At 43.5% G+C, this 20245-nt stretch overlaps 4 protein-coding genes across 7 annotated transcripts; 2 read left to right on the forward strand and 2 right to left on the reverse strand.

The window, feature by feature from the left end:
• Positions 1–191: 191 nt before the first annotated feature.
• LOC109853274 lies at positions 192–11480 on the reverse strand. Of its 4 annotated transcripts, none has more exons than XM_020425203.1 (16): positions 11264–11480; positions 9880–10116; positions 8793–8918; positions 8094–8279; positions 7776–8000; positions 7593–7697; positions 6266–7520; positions 5566–5677; positions 4102–5448; positions 3777–4019; positions 3336–3688; positions 2988–3240; positions 2412–2880; positions 2282–2296; positions 1448–1994; positions 192–1119 (listed from the first exon to the last, which is right to left on the reverse strand). In XM_020425203.1, the coding sequence occupies exons 2-16, from the start codon at positions 10042–10044 to the stop codon at positions 797–799; spliced, it is 5724 nt and encodes a 1907-aa protein (XP_020280792.1). In that variant the 5' UTR covers positions 10045–10116; positions 11264–11480; the 3' UTR covers positions 192–796. The 4 variants fall into 4 exon arrangements, with proteins under 4 accessions (XP_020280792.1, XP_020280801.1, XP_020280809.1 ...); XM_020425212.1 differs by lacking the exon at positions 11264–11480 and adding an exon at positions 10703–11256; XM_020425220.1 differs by lacking the exon at positions 11264–11480 and adding an exon at positions 10694–11256.
• A 183-nt stretch (positions 11481–11663) lies between these two features.
• On the forward strand, positions 11664–14365 carry LOC109854009 (protein sly1 homolog). The gene has a single exon (XM_020426679.1). It carries the CDS (start codon positions 12279–12281, stop codon positions 14166–14168), a length of 1890 nt encoding a protein of 629 aa, XP_020282268.1. The 5' UTR covers positions 11664–12278; the 3' UTR covers positions 14169–14365.
• A 94-nt stretch (positions 14366–14459) lies between these two features.
• LOC109854015 (coiled-coil domain-containing protein 42 homolog) lies at positions 14460–16102 on the forward strand. The gene is made up of 4 exons (XM_020426692.1): positions 14460–14766; positions 14850–15138; positions 15262–15501; positions 15608–16102. The coding sequence occupies exons 1-4, from the start codon at positions 14651–14653 to the stop codon at positions 15962–15964; spliced, it is 1002 nt and encodes a 333-aa protein (XP_020282281.1). The 5' UTR covers positions 14460–14650; the 3' UTR covers positions 15965–16102.
• Positions 16103–16426: 324 nt separating this feature from the next.
• LOC109854428 (coiled-coil domain-containing protein 63) lies at positions 16427–20200 on the reverse strand. The gene is made up of 7 exons (XM_020427508.1): positions 19990–20200; positions 19452–19840; positions 18946–19280; positions 18332–18555; positions 17720–17982; positions 17140–17429; positions 16427–16773 (listed from the first exon to the last, which is right to left on the reverse strand). Exons 2-7 carry the CDS (start codon positions 19797–19799, stop codon positions 16593–16595), a joined length of 1641 nt encoding a protein of 546 aa, XP_020283097.1. The 5' UTR covers positions 19800–19840; positions 19990–20200; the 3' UTR covers positions 16427–16592.
• Between the last annotated feature and the right edge of the window lie 45 nt (positions 20201–20245).

Here is a 20245-nt window from a genome sequence, read left to right on the forward strand (position 1 = left end):
GAAAAAGAAAAGAAATTTAAAAAAGAGGATACACGTGCAGGAATGCGGAGAGAGAGAGAGAGAGAGAGCGCGCTACATTATATCTTTTTCTCAAAATTATATAAAATATTTACAACTTCGTAACTTCACTTTGCACTATCAAAATACTAATACTTAAGGTACACTCACTCGCTCACATATTATGCATGTAATTTTTTTTTTTTTTTTTTTTTAGCTTGTACGACCTGACGATTATCCATCCGTTTTAAATATTCTTCGGAATTTTTTTTGTTTCCACGTAAATCGATATAAGACTCCTATGTTCTCGGTAGTTAAATCCGATTTAAATTTTGTCATGCGTGAAAAAAAGAGACGAGAGAGAGAGAGAGCCCGCGGCACACGACGCTCTCTCTTTCTCGCGATGACGGATCTCGCGCGCGAGAATCGAGCAAAATTTGTACAAAGTTGCGACAAATTGTCGTAAACGCGCGCGATCCATCACGCGAAAGAGAGCGTCGCGTGCCGCTCAACACCTCGCACAAAGAGATTAACAAAACACACAGATTAAACGTATTAAAAAAAAAAAAAAAAAAAAAACTCAAAGTATATTTCCCTCAAGGATACGCATCGTGTCGTATAAGCTGTACAAACTTATGTACAAGAAGAATAAACTTAAGATCTAGATGCGTGCTCCGAACGTTCAAATTTATAATAATTTTTTTTTTTTTTGTACACTCGCGCGCGTCACTCTCGAATACGCAACGATTATCGTTTTTTTTTTTTTTTTTTTTTTCCCGAATTATTTACACGAAACTATTTACATAATAGAGCAAAGTCCGGACAATTCTTGTCCCTTCTCCACGGGAGGTAAGTTCGACAATTTCCTACCCTGTAAACTCGGTTTAATGGACACTGCTACTAACGGCTGTTCCACGTTCTCCTCTACCGGAGGCGTTTCCACTTTTTCCTTCTCTTTAGTGTCCTCCGGCTCTTTGTTAGAACTCAGGGGCTTTGTGATGTTGATCTTAATTCGCGACGGTGCCGCGACGATGGGAGCCGGTGTCGATTCCAATTCCACGTTACCATCTATGGAACTTTTCACTGCAGTGTATGTCGTGTCGACTGTGATTTCCTCGGGATCTAATGGAAAAAGACAATTTCAGTAAAGTACGACAATCTCCTCGTGTAAAAATTGGGAGGCTGATTCGTAAGACTGGTTCGACGGTCTCGCAGCTAATGTAAGGACGAATGTGAGAATCTGAAGGTCAAATCCGCTTAACACGCTAGCATTTTTTTCAGGATCGATTGTTTTCGGTGAGACCGCATCGGGTTTCCAAAAATTAATGCGAGTGAAATACGCGTGAAATAAAATAAAATAAGGGCAAAAAATCGCGGTTGAAGACACGTAAATATGACGCATGAGAGAAGAAAAGGCTGATGCGAAATGACTTGACACAGACATACGTACTTGGTTCTATAGGTTCTTCTACAGGTTCCTCTTTGATATGAATGTTTTCACACAAAAACATTTCCGAATCTTGATTGGCGTCTTCGTCGATATCAAGCGGTTCCTCCTTAATCTTGATATTTTCGAACGGCATGATTGCTTCGCCCGGAGACTCTTCAACTTTCGCAGACGCGTTCTCATTCTCGCCACTTTCCGTAACTGTATCTTCCTCACTGTTCTCATTCTCCGTCCTCGTTTTCTCTTCCGCAACGTTTTGCGCGCTCTTGTCTTCGGAATTCTCGGTACTAGTCTTCTCTTTGTCATCTAACACGCCAGTTTCTGAGTGATCTGCTTGTTCCGCGTTCTCCGCGGAGAACTCGACTTCTGTGGTCGATATTTCTACGTCCGGTTCTTGTTTGGTTTCATCTCCGGGCGCTTCTGTGTTAGATTCGACTTTAGACGTTGTTTCTTCTTGTTTAGACTCGTCTTCGGGTGTTTCTTCCGTCTTACCCTCCTCACCTTCTAAAATAGTCTCCTCAAGCGCCAACGCTGACTTTTCTAACGCTCTCTAAAGTTTCAATAGTAAAAAGAAAAAGAAACAAAATTATTTGTCAATTCGATCATGATAAAACAACATATACAAAATGCAAATGTCATCGAACAGTTGGTGCGAGTGGGGGGGAAAATGTGAAGAAACGTTTGCTCGAAGGACGCTGTCCCTCTCTTTCATACACACATGTCGTGAACTAAAGTATTGGCAACTATATAAGTGCAAACTAGTGTTTCACGACAGAAAACTAGATATTGTTGATATAAAAAAAAGTACGATATGAACATGCATGAGAGAGAACGTACCACTAAACTTTTTTCCTATTTTTGTAAGAATGGAACAGACGAAAGTTTCGTTAATTAATAAATGTCGACGTATCAACCGACGAGATTCAAATACACATTGATTATCGATTAGAGCGGAAGGATCACGAACCTTGTAATCTTCCAAACAGAGCGGATGATAATTCTTTTCCTCGTAAAGAACCGCCGGTCTCAGATGCCATTCCTCCTTTTCCTCGTTGTAAAATTGCTCGAACGCATCGTGACACACTTGGCAGCGCGAATCTTCGTCACTGCCGGTCGGGACGCTAGGCTGCTGCGTCTCCTGAGGCAATTCGTCAGCAGCCACACCTTCCGTTTCCGCCGTTTGCTTTTCCGTTTCGAACCAACTTTGCGCTCTGTCTTCCAAATCTTCGATCTCCTCGAACTGTATCCAATCGCTGACGTCATAATACCACGGTCGAGAATGAGCCTTTCTCGCGGAATCTCGCTCGCGTCTGTTCTGCCTGAAGTGCCAATCTAAGTGATGGCTGTACCGAGTAGCCAGTTCGGGCGCGAATCTGGCACCGCAAGAACTGCATTGCATACCGCTGTACAACGCCGCGGAGATAGCCGGCTGTTTGCTGTAAAAATTCGATATTCGCAAGTTTGGTCTTTGTAGCAGATTCTTTTTTTTTTTTTTTTTTTTTTTTTTTTCAACACAATGTTGTGGAGAAAACAAACGACTTACATTTTAAGGGTTTCTGGCTTGTCGAAAGAGACCGGGGTGATCTCGGGCTTTTTCTTCTCTTCTTCTTCCTGTTTCTTTTGTTCCGTAATATTAGGAACAATACCAGTTTCGACTAGCCTTTGGAACAGCTCGTTCATATTCAGTGTCGTTACTGACGCAGACGGATTTTCTACAGGTTCGGCTTGATACGACAAACCGGATGAAGGCGCCATAGCCGATGGCAAAACAGAAGACAATATGTCCAATTGCAAGTCTGTAAATTGATTTGTAACATCGCAAGTGATTATTAAATAAAGAAAAAAACACACAATTGAAATAGTAATACAAGAAACACAAGTCGATTTTTACCTGGCTTCGACGCAGAAGGGAATTCCGAGCCATCTTGCGACGTGGATTCTTGTTCCAAAGCTGGCAATTGGCTTGGCACCGGCGCAGCTTCCACTTTCGGTTTTTGAGATAGCAGAGACGTCGATGGCGGTGGTGACTCGATGGGTCCTTCGCCTTTCATTCCGCTAATTTTAACGTGACCAGCGCGCACACCTCTCGGTAAGACCGAGAACCTAATGAAATGCTTCTTCTCTCTGACAATAATGGGCTTTGGTAATCCGCCGAATTCAACTTTGAACGGTCGTCCGTTGAGAAGAACCGTTTGCAGGGCATCCGTGAACTCCAACGTGTGAGGTTTTCCTTCAATTTCGAAACTGTAAAAAAGAAAAGATTCGCGTTAAAATTGTATCTCACTTTTGTTGTGCGAGAGAAATGTTGCATGCCTGCGGAAGGGAAACTCACACTTGCGGCTTTGCGTCCAAAAATACGGGCACCATATTTCGAGCGTTGATAATGAGATTGATTTTCGCGACGACGAGATCCGTTCTCTTCACAGTGCCGATCTTGACTTGCGGCGGCGGACCCTCCAGTTTTACACTGATCTTCTTCCCGCCGAGTTCGATTGTTATTGGCATACCGCCGAAGTAACACTCGTACCAGCAGTCGTCGACGTATAATTCTCGAGTGGGCGCACCGAGTTTGATCCTGAAAAGAGAGAATTATCGACGTTATTATCTGCGGTGTAGAGTTTTCGAGAGTTCAAGCGACACTCGACATATGTACACACCTGTGCACCTCTCCCTCGTACATGAACTCCTTGTACTGATCGTTAAACGCACAAGTTATAGTGTCCTTCTCGTCGATCAATATTCTTCTGATGCCGTCTTGGAAGCCGATCTCGCGCGGATCGTCCCAGTTCATGAAAACCACACCCGTCTGTCCGTAGTATCGAATCTCACGCGGTATGTTGTCTATGTTTATCGATTTCATGGTGTCACGTGCGATCTCCGTCAGTAACTTCGAATCGGGCGGCGGTAATTCCCGATTGTGCGCGACCGTGTTCTTCACCACGGAGTAATTTTGATCGTTGTCTTCGTGATCGTATTTGGCGGACGTATTTGGCGACACGTTTCTGCTGGACGTTAATGGCGGTATATTCGGAGTTGGCAGAAGATTCGTCATCGGTCCGTTGTTCATTATCATCGCGGGATGGCATCCCATTGTCATAGGAGAGTTCGACAGGGGACCGATCGGTCCTAGCGGGCCGTTCGGCAAAAGATTCGACATGATCGGGCCGTTGGGACCCAGCGGACCCATCATACTGGGTCCTAAACGCGCATTGGGACCTAGATTGTGATTGAAACCACCGTGATACTGATAATCCGGTCTCATTGGACCAAAATGTCTCGGATTCTGCCAGGGAGCGACCGGTCGCAAATCTGCGTTGTAATGTCCTTGAGGTCCGCCGTACGGCCCCGGCGGATGTGCCCACGGCTGCTGCCACGGCTGATTCTGCCATCTTGGACCGTTCGGATTTCGCGTTATCGGATGATCCTTGTTTCGCAAGATATCCTTTTCGCTGGATGGACTGAACGTCGCGGCGCGATCCACATCCATGTTGATGCTCTTCTCCCATATTACAGTACCGCCTTCCTTCTCCTTACGCTGCGCCGCGCGCAATTTTCGATCTTCGCTCATGTGCAACACCTCCTGGATCAAGGTGTTGTACTGTGACTTCGTGATTGATCCCTGATTCAACTGCTCGGCGGCTTGTTTCATTATTATCTCGATGTTTCTGTCGTCATTTCTCTCGGACTTGTCGTTCTCTCTGCCTCTGCGCCCAGGCCTGCCGTCCTGATCTTCGTTCGACAACGTTCTTCTTCTCTCTTTAGGATCGTCCGGCAGCTTATTGTACAGTCTGAGACGACCAAGTCGGTCCCTGTTGCGATCTCTGTCACGTTTATCGTCGGTGTTGTTGACTTGCTTTTCTCTGTCGTTCTTTGTGGGCGTTTTCAATTTCGCCCAGCCGTCCTTTCCGTCCTCGCCGGAAATTACGGGCGGCGGAGGTGTCGGCGGTCGACCTGCCTTAGGATGTGTCAGAGTGCGCAAATCTACGTCTTCGTTACCAAATAATCTGCAAAGAAAGTAAAGTTGGTGAATGAAACTCCGTTGCGAACGGATGTGATTTACACAGAAATGATACGTGTCACACACTCAGTATGCACATACATTTATCATATTGTATACATACGCATCGAATTTCTCAGCCTTAGATTTCTTAGATGGTGTTACTTCTATATGTTCTTCACTGCGTCTTTTATTAGTATTAACAGACGGTAATACTCGTAGATCTAAATCCTCTTCTGGAAAAGAATTCAAGGTAGAGTAATTGGCGTAACGCAAAAAGTTGATTAGAAGTAACTTAACATTACCATTTTGATTATACAAATGTCTAATTTTTCGTTTCAATATTATAATTTTTCTCAAATAGATTTTCCTCTTCGAGTTTATATAACGAGAGAAGAAATGGTTTTTATTAACAGATTTTGCCCAAGTTACTGGAATTTATACAAATTAGAAACGAAAGAAAGACAGAAAGAAAGAAAAGAAGAGAGTGAGGTGAAGGAATCACAAGCGCACAATAAAGTCAAAGATATTTCTTCTAAAGATATCACCTGTTACAGTCTTGCAATTGCTACCAGAGATGAGGCAAACATTGTAGTCACCTTCATGAGAAAATATTCAAGACAAAATCTTATCAAGTAATTCAGAGAAAGCATACATAAAAAAAAAAAAAATTGATAGATATTCTCGCATGCAATTGAATGTGTAAATAACGAGAAATGTTTTTTGTTTTTTTATGATTTTTTTTGTGGAACAAAGAGCGTTACACAAGATGCTACCGAAAAAAAATAATATACAAATAATTGTGCTAAACACTGTTGACTCACTCTTTTCAGATACAGACACAGCAGTGGTAGGTAGAGATAGCGGCGCCCTGAGATCTTCGTCTTTACTAGAGGATTCCAATGTTGGTTCAGCAGCGATTTGAGCATTTCCAGCACTGGAGGCTGGAGAATGTTCCGGACTAAGACTGTCATCTTTATTACGCCTTACATAATTTCTCTGCCTAGCGTTTGGTCGAATCTCTTTGAATGCAGGTGGATGAGGAGGAGATACTATCAGCGAACCAGATTGCTCCTCCTCAGTAACACCGCCAGAACTGTTTAAGCTTGAAGAGCCCGATTTTGTATCATTTCGCCTGGGGATTCTGTACGGAGGACTCGGACTACGCTTTCTCGATTTCATATTTTTCTTGCGATTTTTAGAAGAGGCTTGGAAGGATTTTGGAGAGGTACGTGAGGACGGTGAACTGTCTCCGCTGTCTTTCTCGCGAGATTTCGACCTAACCGGACTCGAGTCTCTGTCGATTTTCGGTATTTTATTCGGACACATCTGAGGGTGTTTAGACCGCGACTTATTCCCTAGTTTCCTATGCGAGGATTTGGAGGAAGTGGAAGATTTTTCAGATGTCGAAGAAGACGAGGAAGAGCCGCGTGAGATCGAGCTCTTCGAATCTTTGGACTTGCTGCTTGAATCACCGCTTCCACTTCCCCGATTGCTCGCTGACAAAGCTGAAGATGAGCTATTACTAGCCGATAAATTCTGACTGTTCTTGGAGCTGTTACTGTTTAGGTTACTACTATTACTAGTCAATCGAGGGTCTTTCTTTTGACTCGTTCGATGCAAGACAGCATCTTTATTTGTGTTATCACTGAAATTTTTATTATTATTATTGTTGTTGAGGTTCGTATTAGCATGATTGTTATTAATAACGTTTAATAACGTTGAATTATCAGAACCGGCAGGAACTGCCGGAGGCTTGTTGACAGTGCTAGTTACAGCCGGTTTCGAGATAAATTGCTGCTTTAATTGGTTTGAAGTTACAATTGTATTTGCGACTGGCTGCGTTTGGCCTTCACTTCGCGATTCTTTTGGGCTTGTTATACTCGACCGTTGACGTGGGTCTACTGTTGCCGTAGGCGTTACAACATCCTGAACAACAGGATTCAGCTTCAAACGTGGATCTCGTGGAGTAGCATTGATCTTATTATCCCTCGCTATTTGCATCATACTGACCGGTGAAATTCGTGGACCGCCACTGGCTCTTGCGTTCTTCAAGAGCGACGCTGTGGCTGCAGGAAACTAAGAAAACACAATCGTTAGTAATATATGAAATTCACACTTGACGTGTTACAGATGATGTATTTGACTTACTTGTTTTGTTACGTCTATCGGCGTTTGATTTGGCACTGTGGATGCTACAGTTTTTCCTGACGTTGCTGCCTCCGTAGTCGGTGGAACATGTGCGGTGGATGTAACCTGTTGCAAAGAAAAATGATAAATGACTATATTTTGAACTACATGATGTACCAGCATGCGATTATATATACAACTTACTATTTCTGTCTTTAAATTTCCGGCTTGTTTGTCAAGTTGTCTCTGCTGTTGTTCTAAGCTGGCTTTAGCTTGTAATAATTCTAGTTCAATTTTCTTCTTTTGCAGTTCTAGCAACTCCCGTTGCTTCTTCAATAGCTGCTCTCGCATAACTGCCTCTGTTGTGGTCACCGGTTCCCCGGGTGGCAATTTAACAGGCGACACGATCGACGTTGCGGTTTGTTGAGGCTACAAGTATTTTTGTATTGTATAGATATGTTGTGATATGACGAAGATGTCAGTTATAGAGATTGTCAGTTATGTGTATACGCATATACTTACCATCGATAAAAATCGTGGATTAACATGTATAGATCCAGAAGACATAGTGGTAGGAGGGGCAGTGATTGGCCATGCAGGGTCGATACTTTGGACCCGCACGTCTAATGAAAACAACTTTTTTGGTGGAAATACATCATTCCACGTTTGCCGCAATTTCCACATACAGGCTCTTGTATTCTCATCGACCTGTTACATGCAAAAGTGACAATTTAATTTTTATATATATATACAATAAAATTTTTTAATACAATTAAAATCTAACAGAACGGAATATTAAACATCTTTCCAGATAAAAAAAGATTAGCTACATCTACTTGTGTGAAGCCTTTTAGAGATGTAAGACCAAGTGATGTTGCATATTGATCAAACAATTATCTTATGCTACTGTGAAACATATATAGTACCGAGAGACTTTACACGTGTGATGAAATATTTCTGACACTAATACATTCGTCGAGTTCATGCGCGCGCATAAACTTTTATCGTACATAAGTATAAACTAAAGGTTATTCCAGGTCACCGACAAAGTTCCCTCCGATTGGAAGAGAAAGAAACGTATTTAATTTTTATTCTCATCGTAATTATAAATTTTATTTTTGAAAACAAACATTTTTGTGCGAGTAGTTTTTTTTAATTAATGTAAAAAAAAAACTCTTCTAAAAACTAATACTATGCAAAATATATTTAAAAGATATTTACCTTCTCAAACACTCCGCAGAACGTGTTCACTATGTTTTGTGTGAAGAGATTCAAATAGTCTCCGTTCACATTTTTGACAATTGAATCGATGAGATAGAGTACTGGCAACTTAATGTCACTTCTCACCTAAAGAAACACAATGCATACCATTCTCACTATGTTATAGATGTATTAAAATTATTGCGCATAGATTTTCAGTTATTAATTATCTAAGACTTTATTCAGAATATAAATTCGAAAATAAATTGATTTCACACGTGACATTATTATAATAGTTAAGAGCTGTTATCACGTAACGCTTTAATTCATTGACACATGATCACTTCCAGTTACTATTATCTTAATACGAATTATATTTATCTAGTTTCGCGGTATGTGATTCTTGCTAATTCGGATGGTGTAAATAGTCAGGTCACATCAAAATATCATGACAGAGTGTGTCAACAAGAGTGAAATTATTACATATTTCTCCTCACAAACTATTTTTTTTTTTCACCAATTTGAAATCAATTTTTCCTTGGAACAGCTTGATAGGAAGCCCAATTACACAGACATATTATTCAAACAATGAAAAATCCATTACTGAAATGAAATTTGTTTTTTTTTTTTTTCAAGGGTAATTTTGAAAGGATGATGTACATAGTAAACTCTCTTTTTGCAATTAAATGTATATAATACTGCCACTTTATTAGATTATTATTAGTACATTTGTAATGCTGAAAACAAAATTGAAGCAANAAAAAAAAAAAAAAAAAAAAAAACAGCTGCCTATCATTATCTTCCAACAGAAAAATTTACTATAACTTAATTCTTAACAATATACAAATATATATATATTATTTTTAATAAGTTTACAAACATGTGACTTTATTGCATACAAAAAAGAAGCACTTTGTGTGCAATATTAAAATACAATAAGACTAAAGAGCAGAAAATCTTCAATAGTTCTGTGTCAACAAAGTTTTTATTAAATTATTAATTTTGAATAAATATATCGTATATGTAAATAAACTTTTTAAATAGTTGTAGAGAGAAAGAAAAGAGAAGTTATATATAAAATATATATATATGACTATATATAAACAACCTTTTGTAGATGATTCTCAACAGCCTGCACTATCGCTGGTGCATGTTCAATGTTATCTTCTGCCAGCATTGTGAGCATGTTAATAAGCGGCTTACTGTTGATTGTAAGATCTGACAGGGAGGAGATATACTCCTCTGCCACTTCTTTTGACTTTGTCGATGTCATCTTGATATGCTGTTAATGAACAAATGCAAGAGAGAGACCTCTTGAGATAAAACCCAGAGAGGGGTTTTTTAACTGTAACATAAAATAGAAACACATGCTCTTGTATTATATACAAAAAAAAGTTGTTCAAACATTTTTATAGAAAACAAGAGATGAAGATTAAAAAAAAATATATATATAGCGTAATCCCGGTCATTATTTGTTTAGCAAAATACAGTTTAAACAAAGCGATGTAACATACAAAGTAAAAGAGAAAGTGGGAAAAATTTTCAAAATAACAAAGAAAACCTCAGGAAAAAGTTTTTGATTGCCCGGAGGTTTAAGGAACACAGGTATATAATTCAGATAAAGAGCGCAGTATCTATAGAAACAAGAAACAAACGAGATTTTCTCCTCAGGTATTCAAAGGTGAGTCATCCATTGAACAAGAAACAATACAACACAAAGAAAGAAAATAAGAGAGAGAGCATCTTTAATAAAATAAGTGCTCGAGAAAAAACTCAGAAATGCGTCGGCAAAACCGGACACGCAGATGAGACGAGAGATTTTTTGTTTTTTTTTTTCTTCCCCGATCATCCCGCGAGAAAAGACACAACTTTCGCCGTGCGAAAGAACACGCAATCTGGGACAGAAGTGACGAGACACGTACAATATGTACCTTTAAACCGTCCCGTTGCGAATCGGAGCAAAACCGAGAAGTCCGGTTAGGAGGTTTCGCGCCGAATTAATTCCGAAAATTGACCTGGTGTTTCGTATAATGTGCGATAAAAATTTTCAGCAGCTCTTACAAAGCCACCGACGTAGGTCAGCTCTCTATACGCAGAGAAACACTTATCGATTTCGTTGGCAGTCTCTCTCCCTCTCTCGCACACGCACTCACTCACTCACTCACTCTCTCTCTATCTCTCTCTCGCTCGTTCGCAAAGAGTCGCGGAAAATGTCCCTAATTTTTTCCGCGAACTCGGCCACGTTGCGTAATTTCGCTCAACCGTCGGACACACCTCGCGGTGTCGCCTGGCGACACGGCGTAATCGCGAGCGCGCATCTGGAGTATCAAATCGTCGTCACGTCTCGGGTCACCCTTTTTTTTTTTTTCGATGGCCGATGTCTCTCTCTCAAACGGCGAGAACCGTGTCCCGTCTTTCTCAACGCACGCGATTTATATTCGCACTCACATCTCACATCGACACACACCTGGCGCGATCCGCGCGATAATTACCTTTCTTAGCACATTGTGTAACGTAAGAGCGATCTGTGCGACGCGACTGTTTCCCGACGTATCACGTTGAAAAAAACGCACATTGGAAAACCACGCGAGTACAACTACTACGTACTCTGTCTACGCGACGGGACGGGATCTGCTCCACACGCAAAATGGCGGTGATACCTAGCCTTTTCTGAGGCGAGAAACGCTCTGTGTGAACGACGTTCGTCGATTCGCTTACACGGAACGGAATGGTGGCCGTTTTCCGACTCCGACCGCGATTGGCCAATCGACGATCGCGTTAGAAGCGTGTCTGATATCGTGGCGTTCACCTTAGGACTGATCCGCACGACGAACGCTCTTCTTAGGGTTCGTGTACAAGAGTCTTCGTTTCAACTTCGCGTCGCGAGAAAGGCAGAAGCCGCCACCGATCAGTTACTCGCCACAGTCGCGACGCGGACAACCTCCGTTCGACAAAACGCGGTTCGATTGTCAAGAACGCACGGAAAATCTGAGCTGACAGTTAAAGATCACAAAAAGATCAAGTTAAGTCACAAAAAACTGTAGCATTTAAGTAAATCAATCAATCACATGCTAGCTTTCTTCAAAAGAATGCCGATCTTTGATTGGTTGATTGAAGTTTCTTTACAGCCCGGTTCCACTTGCGATTATCGACGATGATACGTGCGATGACCTGGGTTATCTGACGTTGATAAGATCGGTATGTTCTGAAGTAAGCAAACGAAACTGTCCATGGAAGAAAACGCCAACGTGACAAAGTGCACGATTGGATGATTTTGACAACTTCAAAGGTGCTGGATATTGACTTTGGTTAGCCAGCTTGAGAATTTCGACGGCTTTACAGCTCTAAATGCGACACCGAGAGCGCGTTCGTCGGCTCTCAGGAATCGCAGTGGTGTTCGCAAGCCGGGTAACTTGACGGAAGGAGAGAGAACAGCGGTCGTCGGTTTCCGTATCTACGTGTCAAACACTTAAGCGAGGTTAGGGTTTGTTCTTGTTTGCAGCCGCGATGACGAGCCTACGCGACCGTCAGATTAACGCCCTGAAGCAGATGCTGAATCTGAATCAGCCGGAGTCGAGGCTCGAGGAGGCGATGCCGACGTGGAAGCTCCTCATCTACGACCGCCTGGGTCAGGACATTATCTCGCCGCTGATTTCCGTGAAGGAATTGCGCGAGCTCGGTGTCACGCTGCATATGCTGCTGCACTCGGACCGTGATCCTATTCCCGAAGTACCGGCTATCTATTTCTGCGCGCCCACAGACGAGAACCTCGGCAGAATCGGCCAGGATCTGCAGAACGGTCTGTACGACATCTACCATCTGAACTTCATCTCTCCGATTTCCCGGCAGAAGATGGAGGACCTCGCGACCGCGGCGCTGCTTGGCGGTGTCGTTTCCAATATCCACAAAGTGTTCGATCAGTATCTGAACTTCATCAGCCTGGAGGATGACCTGTTTATCCTACGCCATCAGAACAGCGACGTGATATCCTACCACGCGATCAATCGCGGTGACGTCAAGGATAGTGAGATGGAATCCGTAATGGAGATTATTGTAGACTGTCTGTTTTCAGTATTTGTCACACTGGGCACCGTGCCGATCATAAGATGTCCCAGAGGCAACGCCGCTGAGATGGTCGGTAAGATGATTGACAAGAAACTACGGGACAACGTGTGGGACGCGAGGAACAACTTGTTCGAGGTTGAGACAACAGGTCACTACAGTTTTCAGCGGCCTCTGCTCATTGTGCTGGATCGCAACGTGGACATGGCAACGCCGCTTCATCACACGTGGACGTATCAGGCGTTGGCACACGACGTCCTGGACATGGCGTTGAATCGACTGGTCGTGGAAGAGAGCGTAGGACGGTCTCCCACCGGCGGTACGCGCTCCAAGACGCGCGCCTACGAGCTGGACAACAGAGATCGCCTGTGGAGCCAGCACAAAGGCAGTCCGTTCCCTCGCGTGGCCGAGGTTATTCAGGAAGAACTGGAGCAATATCGCACATTCGAGGAGGACGTCAAGAAACTCAAGTCCACAATGGGCATCGACAACGACAGCGAGGTAGCGCTGTCCATGGTGTCTGACAACACCGCAAAACTGACCAGCGCTGTGAATTCGTTGCCACAGCTGCTCGAAATGAAACGGCTGATCGACATGCACACGTCTATGGCCATGGCCATTCTTAACGTCATCAAATCGAGAAGACTGGACATCTTCTTCGAGCTGGAAGAAAAGATCATGAGCAAGCAAACGCTCGACAGGAGCGTGCTGGACACCATCAGCGATCCCGACTACGGCACTCCCGAGGACAAGCTGCGCCTCGCCATCATCTATTACATCTGCACGAATATGTCCGACTCGGATTACGTCAAGCTGGAAACGGCTCTCACCGCCGCGGGCTGCGACCTGAATCCGCTGGTGTATATCAAACGACTGCGCAGCTACACCAGAATCGCCGAGATTCAAGGCAGCTACGAGGGCGGCGGCACCAAGACCGTCAGCATGTTCTCCAAGCTGATGACTCAGGGCTCGTCGTTCGTCATGGAAGGTGTCAAGAATCTGGTGGTGAAGAAGCACAATCTGCCAGTTACCAAGATCGTGGACGAGCTGATGGAATCCAAGCAATCGTCTCGCACCGAGGACTACCTTTATCTGGACCCGAAGCAGCTCAAGCACACGGACCAGATGCCGAAGAACCGACCGACGTTTCAGGACGTGATAGTCTTCGTGGTCGGGGGCGGTAACTACATAGAATATCAAAACTTGGTGGACTACGTGAAGCAACGAAGCGGCGCCGGAGTGAACAAACGTGTCATCTACGGCTCCTCGACCCTCGTCAACGCCAAGCAATTGCTCAAGCAACTTTCTCTGCTCGGCCAGGAAGCTCAGTCGTGAACGGGACTCGATACGCATTTGTCATTTCCTCTTCTTTTTCTTCTCCTCTCTCTCTCTCTCTCTCTCTCTCTCACACTCTCGCTCACTCGTACGTTATCTCCTCACATTTTACTTTTAATAATCTATTATTATTATTAGATACTCATAGCTCTTGTATAAAGTGTACGATATGAATAAAAGTCGATTTGTTATTTTCATCAACGCCTCTCATGCTGCTTGTTCTTCTTCTAACCGTCACGTGTGTATCCGACACGTGTTTCTTATCAGAAAGCCTCTTCGCCGTTAAACCTCAACATGCGCGACTGCGTTCAGATTGTTTGGTCGATCGATCGTACTGACTAAGGTTGCGTTTTACACTCTCGGTGGTAGTTTCTTTTTTCAAAAGTTGTGTATATTTTTGGAGAGTTACAATTCGCACCGAAAATTGCGAGCTTTTTAGATAAAAGACACTCACTTCGAAAATTGATAGTCTAAGAAAATCAATGGCTACGCAAAGTAGATCGAGGAATCTCGTGCGGAGAGCCGTCATCGCGACCGATTCTAAGAAAGCGGTTACGGAGTACTTCGTGTCCAAGCAGGAGGAACGTCAATGTCTCAAGTAATTTTGTAATTTAGAGAAAACGAAAAAGACACATATCGAGTCACACATTTTTGTCATTGAGCTTGAACGTGTGACATCAGGCAATATCCGGAATGGGACAAGGTGAGAGCTTGCCCGGCGACCGAGGTGGTCAGGGTACGGCGAGAATTGAGCGAGGCCGAGGAGATGTTGAGAGAAAAACGAGCGGAACAGAAGATGAAACGCAAGCAGATGGACGAGAAGTGGGAGGAAACGAGAAAGCAGGAATTGTCGCTGCGCGAATCCTTCGTAAAGTTTAACGTGCTCGTGAAGGAAAACGTTGAGAAGCGCGAGCGAGCGGAGCAGAAGATCAAGGAGGAGCACAAGCGTCAGGAGAAATACAAACGAGAAGTACGAGGAACTCGATAGGAACAACAAACGTTTGTTGCTTCGTCAACGTTAATTTTTTTTCTCGGTTGGTTATTCTGTAAAAAAAAAAAAAACCCGTGTAAATTACAATAATTTGTTTAACAGATCGATGAGTTGGAGATGAAACTGCGTTATTTCACGGAAGCGCTCGACAAGATGCAGCATTACGTAGAGAAATACAAGAAGTTTCAAAATTATTTGGAGCGAGTGGTAAACGAGACGGGCGAGTTTCAGTCGATCACCGAAATCTTCAATCGTTACGAAACTCTGGTCGAGGCGAGACAAGCGTTGTCCGATCACCAGGACAGAAACTTACAATTGCTCGAATCCAAAGGATCGGAAATAGTAATATTTTCGTTCGGATTCACGCGAAATTCACACGCTAACATTCCGTCCACAAATTTTATCTTTAATTGTTTAACAATTTTTCTCTAAATAAAAAAATATCTAGGTGCAGCTGACGGAGGCCAAATCTCAGATGTTGATGGGATTGAATAACAAATTGGCGCAATTGCAAGCGAGATACGATCGGGCGAAAGCGCGGGCAATGAGATGGGAGACGATTGTGTCGAAAATAAAGGAAACCGCAGCGACCAAGAATCTGGAGTTGACGCAAGTGAGGGCGTGCTGCTGGAACATCTATCAGCAGATCTGCAAGCGAAAAGAGATACCGATCGAGGTGAGCAGCGAGGACGTCGAGCAGCAGCTAGTACATATCAAGAGAACCATCCTCGAACTGAAGCGGATCATCAAGGTCGCCAAGAAGAGAGCGAGGGAAGAAGAGAAAGGTTTACCGCAACGCGAATAAGTAATAAGTTTATATCTCGCTGTTTATATCTCGTCGCGGTTCTGCGGTGCTGCGAACTTAATAAAACCTTGACGAAACAACGAGGCGAATGACAAAACCCCACCGCGTCTTTTTCTTTGTGGCGAAAAATTGTGCGCAGAAAGATTAAAGAGATTTTTAATTTATTAGAATTGTATATAAATGTTTCATATAAACAGAATCAATTTTTTTTTAATTAAAAAAACATGTTTTATATAAACTTGATACTTTTATATAAATTCGATAATTTATTAGAATTGCGTAAAAATTTTTTTATAAACAGAATTATTGTTTTTTTTTCAATAAAAAATATTGTTTTATAAACTTGATATTTTTGTATATTCGCTCGATGTTTTAACAAATAAATTAAAAATTTCTCAGATCCATCGTATAAATAACAAATGGGACAAGCGTGTGAATAAAATCACTTTATTACGGTCTTTTGTTACACGCGCACGTGTAACACGTCGCTTTCGCTCGACAATCTGATCGTTTATAAGCCGAATCCTCATACGAGCACGTCGTTATGACATCAGGCAAACGTCAGGTCGCGGCGATGTGATGGAAGGTGAAGAAATAAAATGCGCGCAATTACGTTATATGATTCCGTTTATTGATAGCGTTTTTGCATAATCTTCCTAGCCGCCGGTAAGTGACAGGCGGACACGTTATGAAGCATCTCCGAATAATCGTCCTCGAGCCTTTTCCGCAGCTTCTGCGAGGCTTCGATATGTGTCAGCGGCGAATCCAGCCCTTCTCTAACAATCTGCATTTGCTCGTGCTCCACGCAGCTGCGGATCCGAAACAGGGAGGGGTAAAAATAGAACAGGGTCTTTTTTTACTACCCGCGTATCCTCGACACTTCACAAATTTATCTCTACCGTTTCTCGTTGTTGATACACGACACCTTCAAAACGTACCACATCTGCTAGAAGCGGATCTATTTCTATTATTACAGTTCCGGAAAAGAGGAAAGTTAAATAAAAAATATTTAAAAAAATGTAAAAAAAAATATTCAAAAAAAATATAAAACGCAAATTAGCCGCTCGCGCGTTTTCGGATACGCGCGAAATTTCGAGGATACGCCCGTTACGATCGGAAGAATTTAAGTCGAGGAAGATGAGGAACGGACAAGAAAAGGAAGCGACGGGACTCACAGAGGACAGGGTTGAGTGGGCACGATGCGACTGAGACCGGGCATCTTCAGCCTCGGTTTTCTGTCCTCGTCAACTCGCAGCTGCGCCGCTTTGCTGGCCTTGTCCACCCAATAGACTTTGTGGAACATCTCGGTGATCCGCTTCTCGATCAGTTCCAAGTAGAGCATAACGTTGCTCATAGTCACGTGGGTGTTATCGCCCAGCAGCTCCAGAATTGGCGAGTTGTCGCATCGTATCGTTCTGAAGAGATCGTCGATTCCCTGCAGCAGCTTGCCCATCACGTCGTTGCACTGAGACGATGAGTAATCGTTCGATTTGTCACATCACGCGGATATATTTTTTAAAAGTGCGGACTAATTTTTCTACATATTCAAATTAAGACCAAGGCTTAGTGTCGCGGAATCGCAAAATCATTTTTTTCCAAAAAAGCGAAAAAATGACTTCCTGTTATAAAAAAAAAAAAAATATAAAAATCCACCGACGCGTTGGCATTGGCTCGTTCTACTTTTAATGTGAAAAATAAAAATGTTCAAACATTACTTTTAAATGTCTAGATGCAAAAATTGTTCTAATTGCAAACCTGCGCGAGATCTTTCGCCGCGGCGTCGGTCAACGCGATCTGATCCTGCAGCTGTTTCGTGATCTTCTCCAAATTCTCGGCCTGTTGCTGATCGCGATGCACGTTCTGAGCTCGCGCCTCGTCAATCGCCGCAGTCAGCTGCTCCATCCTCGCCTGAAGACTCTCGAGCTCGTCGTTGAGCTCGTTCACGTAATTGAAGAGCGCGAAGTTCTCTTCCTCTTGCTTGATGAAGTGCGCGGTGAGCTTGTCGATGTCTTGCTCACCTGTTCGACGGTTATTTATTTTAACCGATACTCTACTTACAAGATTCCGAGATTTCGATCGAATTGCGTCAAGTAAAAAAATTGTACAAATTTTATCTTCAAATTAACATGTCGATGATATTTTGTGTAAACATTACTTAAAGAAACTATTTGCTTATAAATTTTGATCTAAAATTGATAAAAAAAAATGTCTTTTAAAAATATGATGTCGTCGGTACGCCGGTCGCGAATGAAAATGCGCAAGTCGAGGTAAAACGTTAAGTAGAGAGTACAGTTAATTACTGCGTAATTAACGCGGATAGCGAAAGTCACTAAAAGTAACATTTAGACATAAAAAAAGAAGAAGCACCGGTAAATTGCTTAATCGTCTGCAGGATTTGCGTAAAGGCCGCTATCTTGTTCTGTTTCTCCTCTCGCCTCGCCTGCCTCTCGGCCTCCTTCTTCGCGTTCAGATCGGCCATCTCGCGGAACTGTCCCTTCACACCGAGAAACTCCTGCAGCTTCATCTCGTTGTCCAGGGTTCTCTTCAGCTCGCACATCTCCGACGTGTGGTTTCTCAGATCTCTTATTCCTCTGCGAACGGAAGTTCTCGACTCAAAACCCGGCGATCGATTTTCCGCGGTGGGAAATTCGCATGTGAATCGAATCGTCACGAGATCGGAGAGCAACGGCGATTCGCGGCGGAAATTTGCACGCGCCATTGGCTCGGTCGGACGCAGTTCCGAGTTTCTCTAATTCCGCAACGTTCATTTCCGATTTCGAATGTCGATTTCGTCGCAGCCGAACGATCGTTTGAATTTACGAGGCAACACAGTTGCCGACGACGAGCGCGTTTTCGCTTTCGCGCAATTTCGGCTTCGCGCGAGATTTATGTTTCAGAAACCCGCCGGGGAAACATTAGACGCGTGCGGTTTCACACGGAGGGGTTTTTTATCGCCGGAAGCGGAAGTCGGTCGCGTTTACCTCTCGCGCAGGGCTTGGATTTTGCTGAGCTCCTCGTCCCGCTGATTGAACGTGATCGTCGCCTGCTCGATCAGATCGTTGATGATCTGCTTGCCCGTGTTCAGTTGGCCGAGCAGCTTGTTCCACATCTGCGTGAACTGCCCGCGTTCCTTCAGCAGTGTCTCGATCTCGGCGCGCAGCTTCGCGTTCTCCGCGATCACCTGATTGAATCTCTTCGTGGCCACTTCCACCCGATTCTCCAGCATGAGTATCATCCTGGCGTGTCGCGCGGTCATTTCTCGCAACTGCGTGTCGGTGCGCACTTTCATTCTCAAATTGCCAACTTCCTTCGAGAGCTGTAAAACAGACAAGTTTTGCGTTTCTCTTCTTCTCGAGTTGCAAAGTCGCAAATAAAAAAAAGCATTGATTTTAATGCGTTTTCAGTCTCGCAAAGTTGTGTTCAGGTATAAAAAAAAAAAAAAGTAATTAATATTCAATCCGTGTAACATCGCGGCAATACCAGTAACCTTGCCGATCTGCTCGTCGAGCTGAGCGATCTGCCGCTTCTCGTTCTCTATCAGCTCGATGTAACCGGCGCGCTTCTCCAACAGACATCTCAGCTTCTCGTTCATCTCCTCGTCCTTGCGCGCGAATGTCTTCGACTTCGCGGTCTTCATCACCAGCACCAGTTCGGTCTTCTCCTGCTCCAGATGTTCGATCATGTTTTGCTGATTGCGGAGCTGCAATCTCGCGTCCTCCGCGCACGCCGCACGATCGTTCTCCATTATTCTGTACTGCCTCTTCAGTCTTGACAATTCCACCTCCGCCATCGTCTCGAGCTCCAGCTCGTCCTGAGTCTGTTGCGGTCTATACATTTTGAAGTCTCGTCTTCGGACGACTTTATTTCTCGACGATTCTTAAATTCGACGAAGATGAAATAGAGTTTAAAATTAAAAAAAAAAATGTAAAAATTAAATTTATATAAAAATTGTATGAATTTAGGGAAAAACTTTCTTTCCACGTGTTTTCCTTAAATTCGTGAGGTTATATCGCGCGTGTACTTGCTTTTTACACTAGATTAACAGAAGACAGCTCGAGATAGTTCCATGGAAGACGTCTTCGCAATCGATGCCGTCGATCACGAAGACCCATGCAAAAGCGAATAACACTCCCCTGTAATAGATTTTTAGTGACATCAGACGCGGACATCTGAGAATGACATCTGCCACCCCGTGCAGCCAAAGCAGCTGTACAACGTACCACCCAGCTCTGTTGTTACTTCCGGTTGCCAAGCAATAGACTCAACGACGTAACATTCGCG

Source organism: Pseudomyrmex gracilis, unplaced genomic scaffold (genome assembly GCF_002006095.1).
Source record: "Pseudomyrmex gracilis isolate BER0280 unplaced genomic scaffold, ASM200609v1 scaffold_2, whole genome shotgun sequence".
NCBI lineage: Eukaryota > Metazoa > Arthropoda > Insecta > Hymenoptera > Formicidae > Pseudomyrmex > Pseudomyrmex gracilis.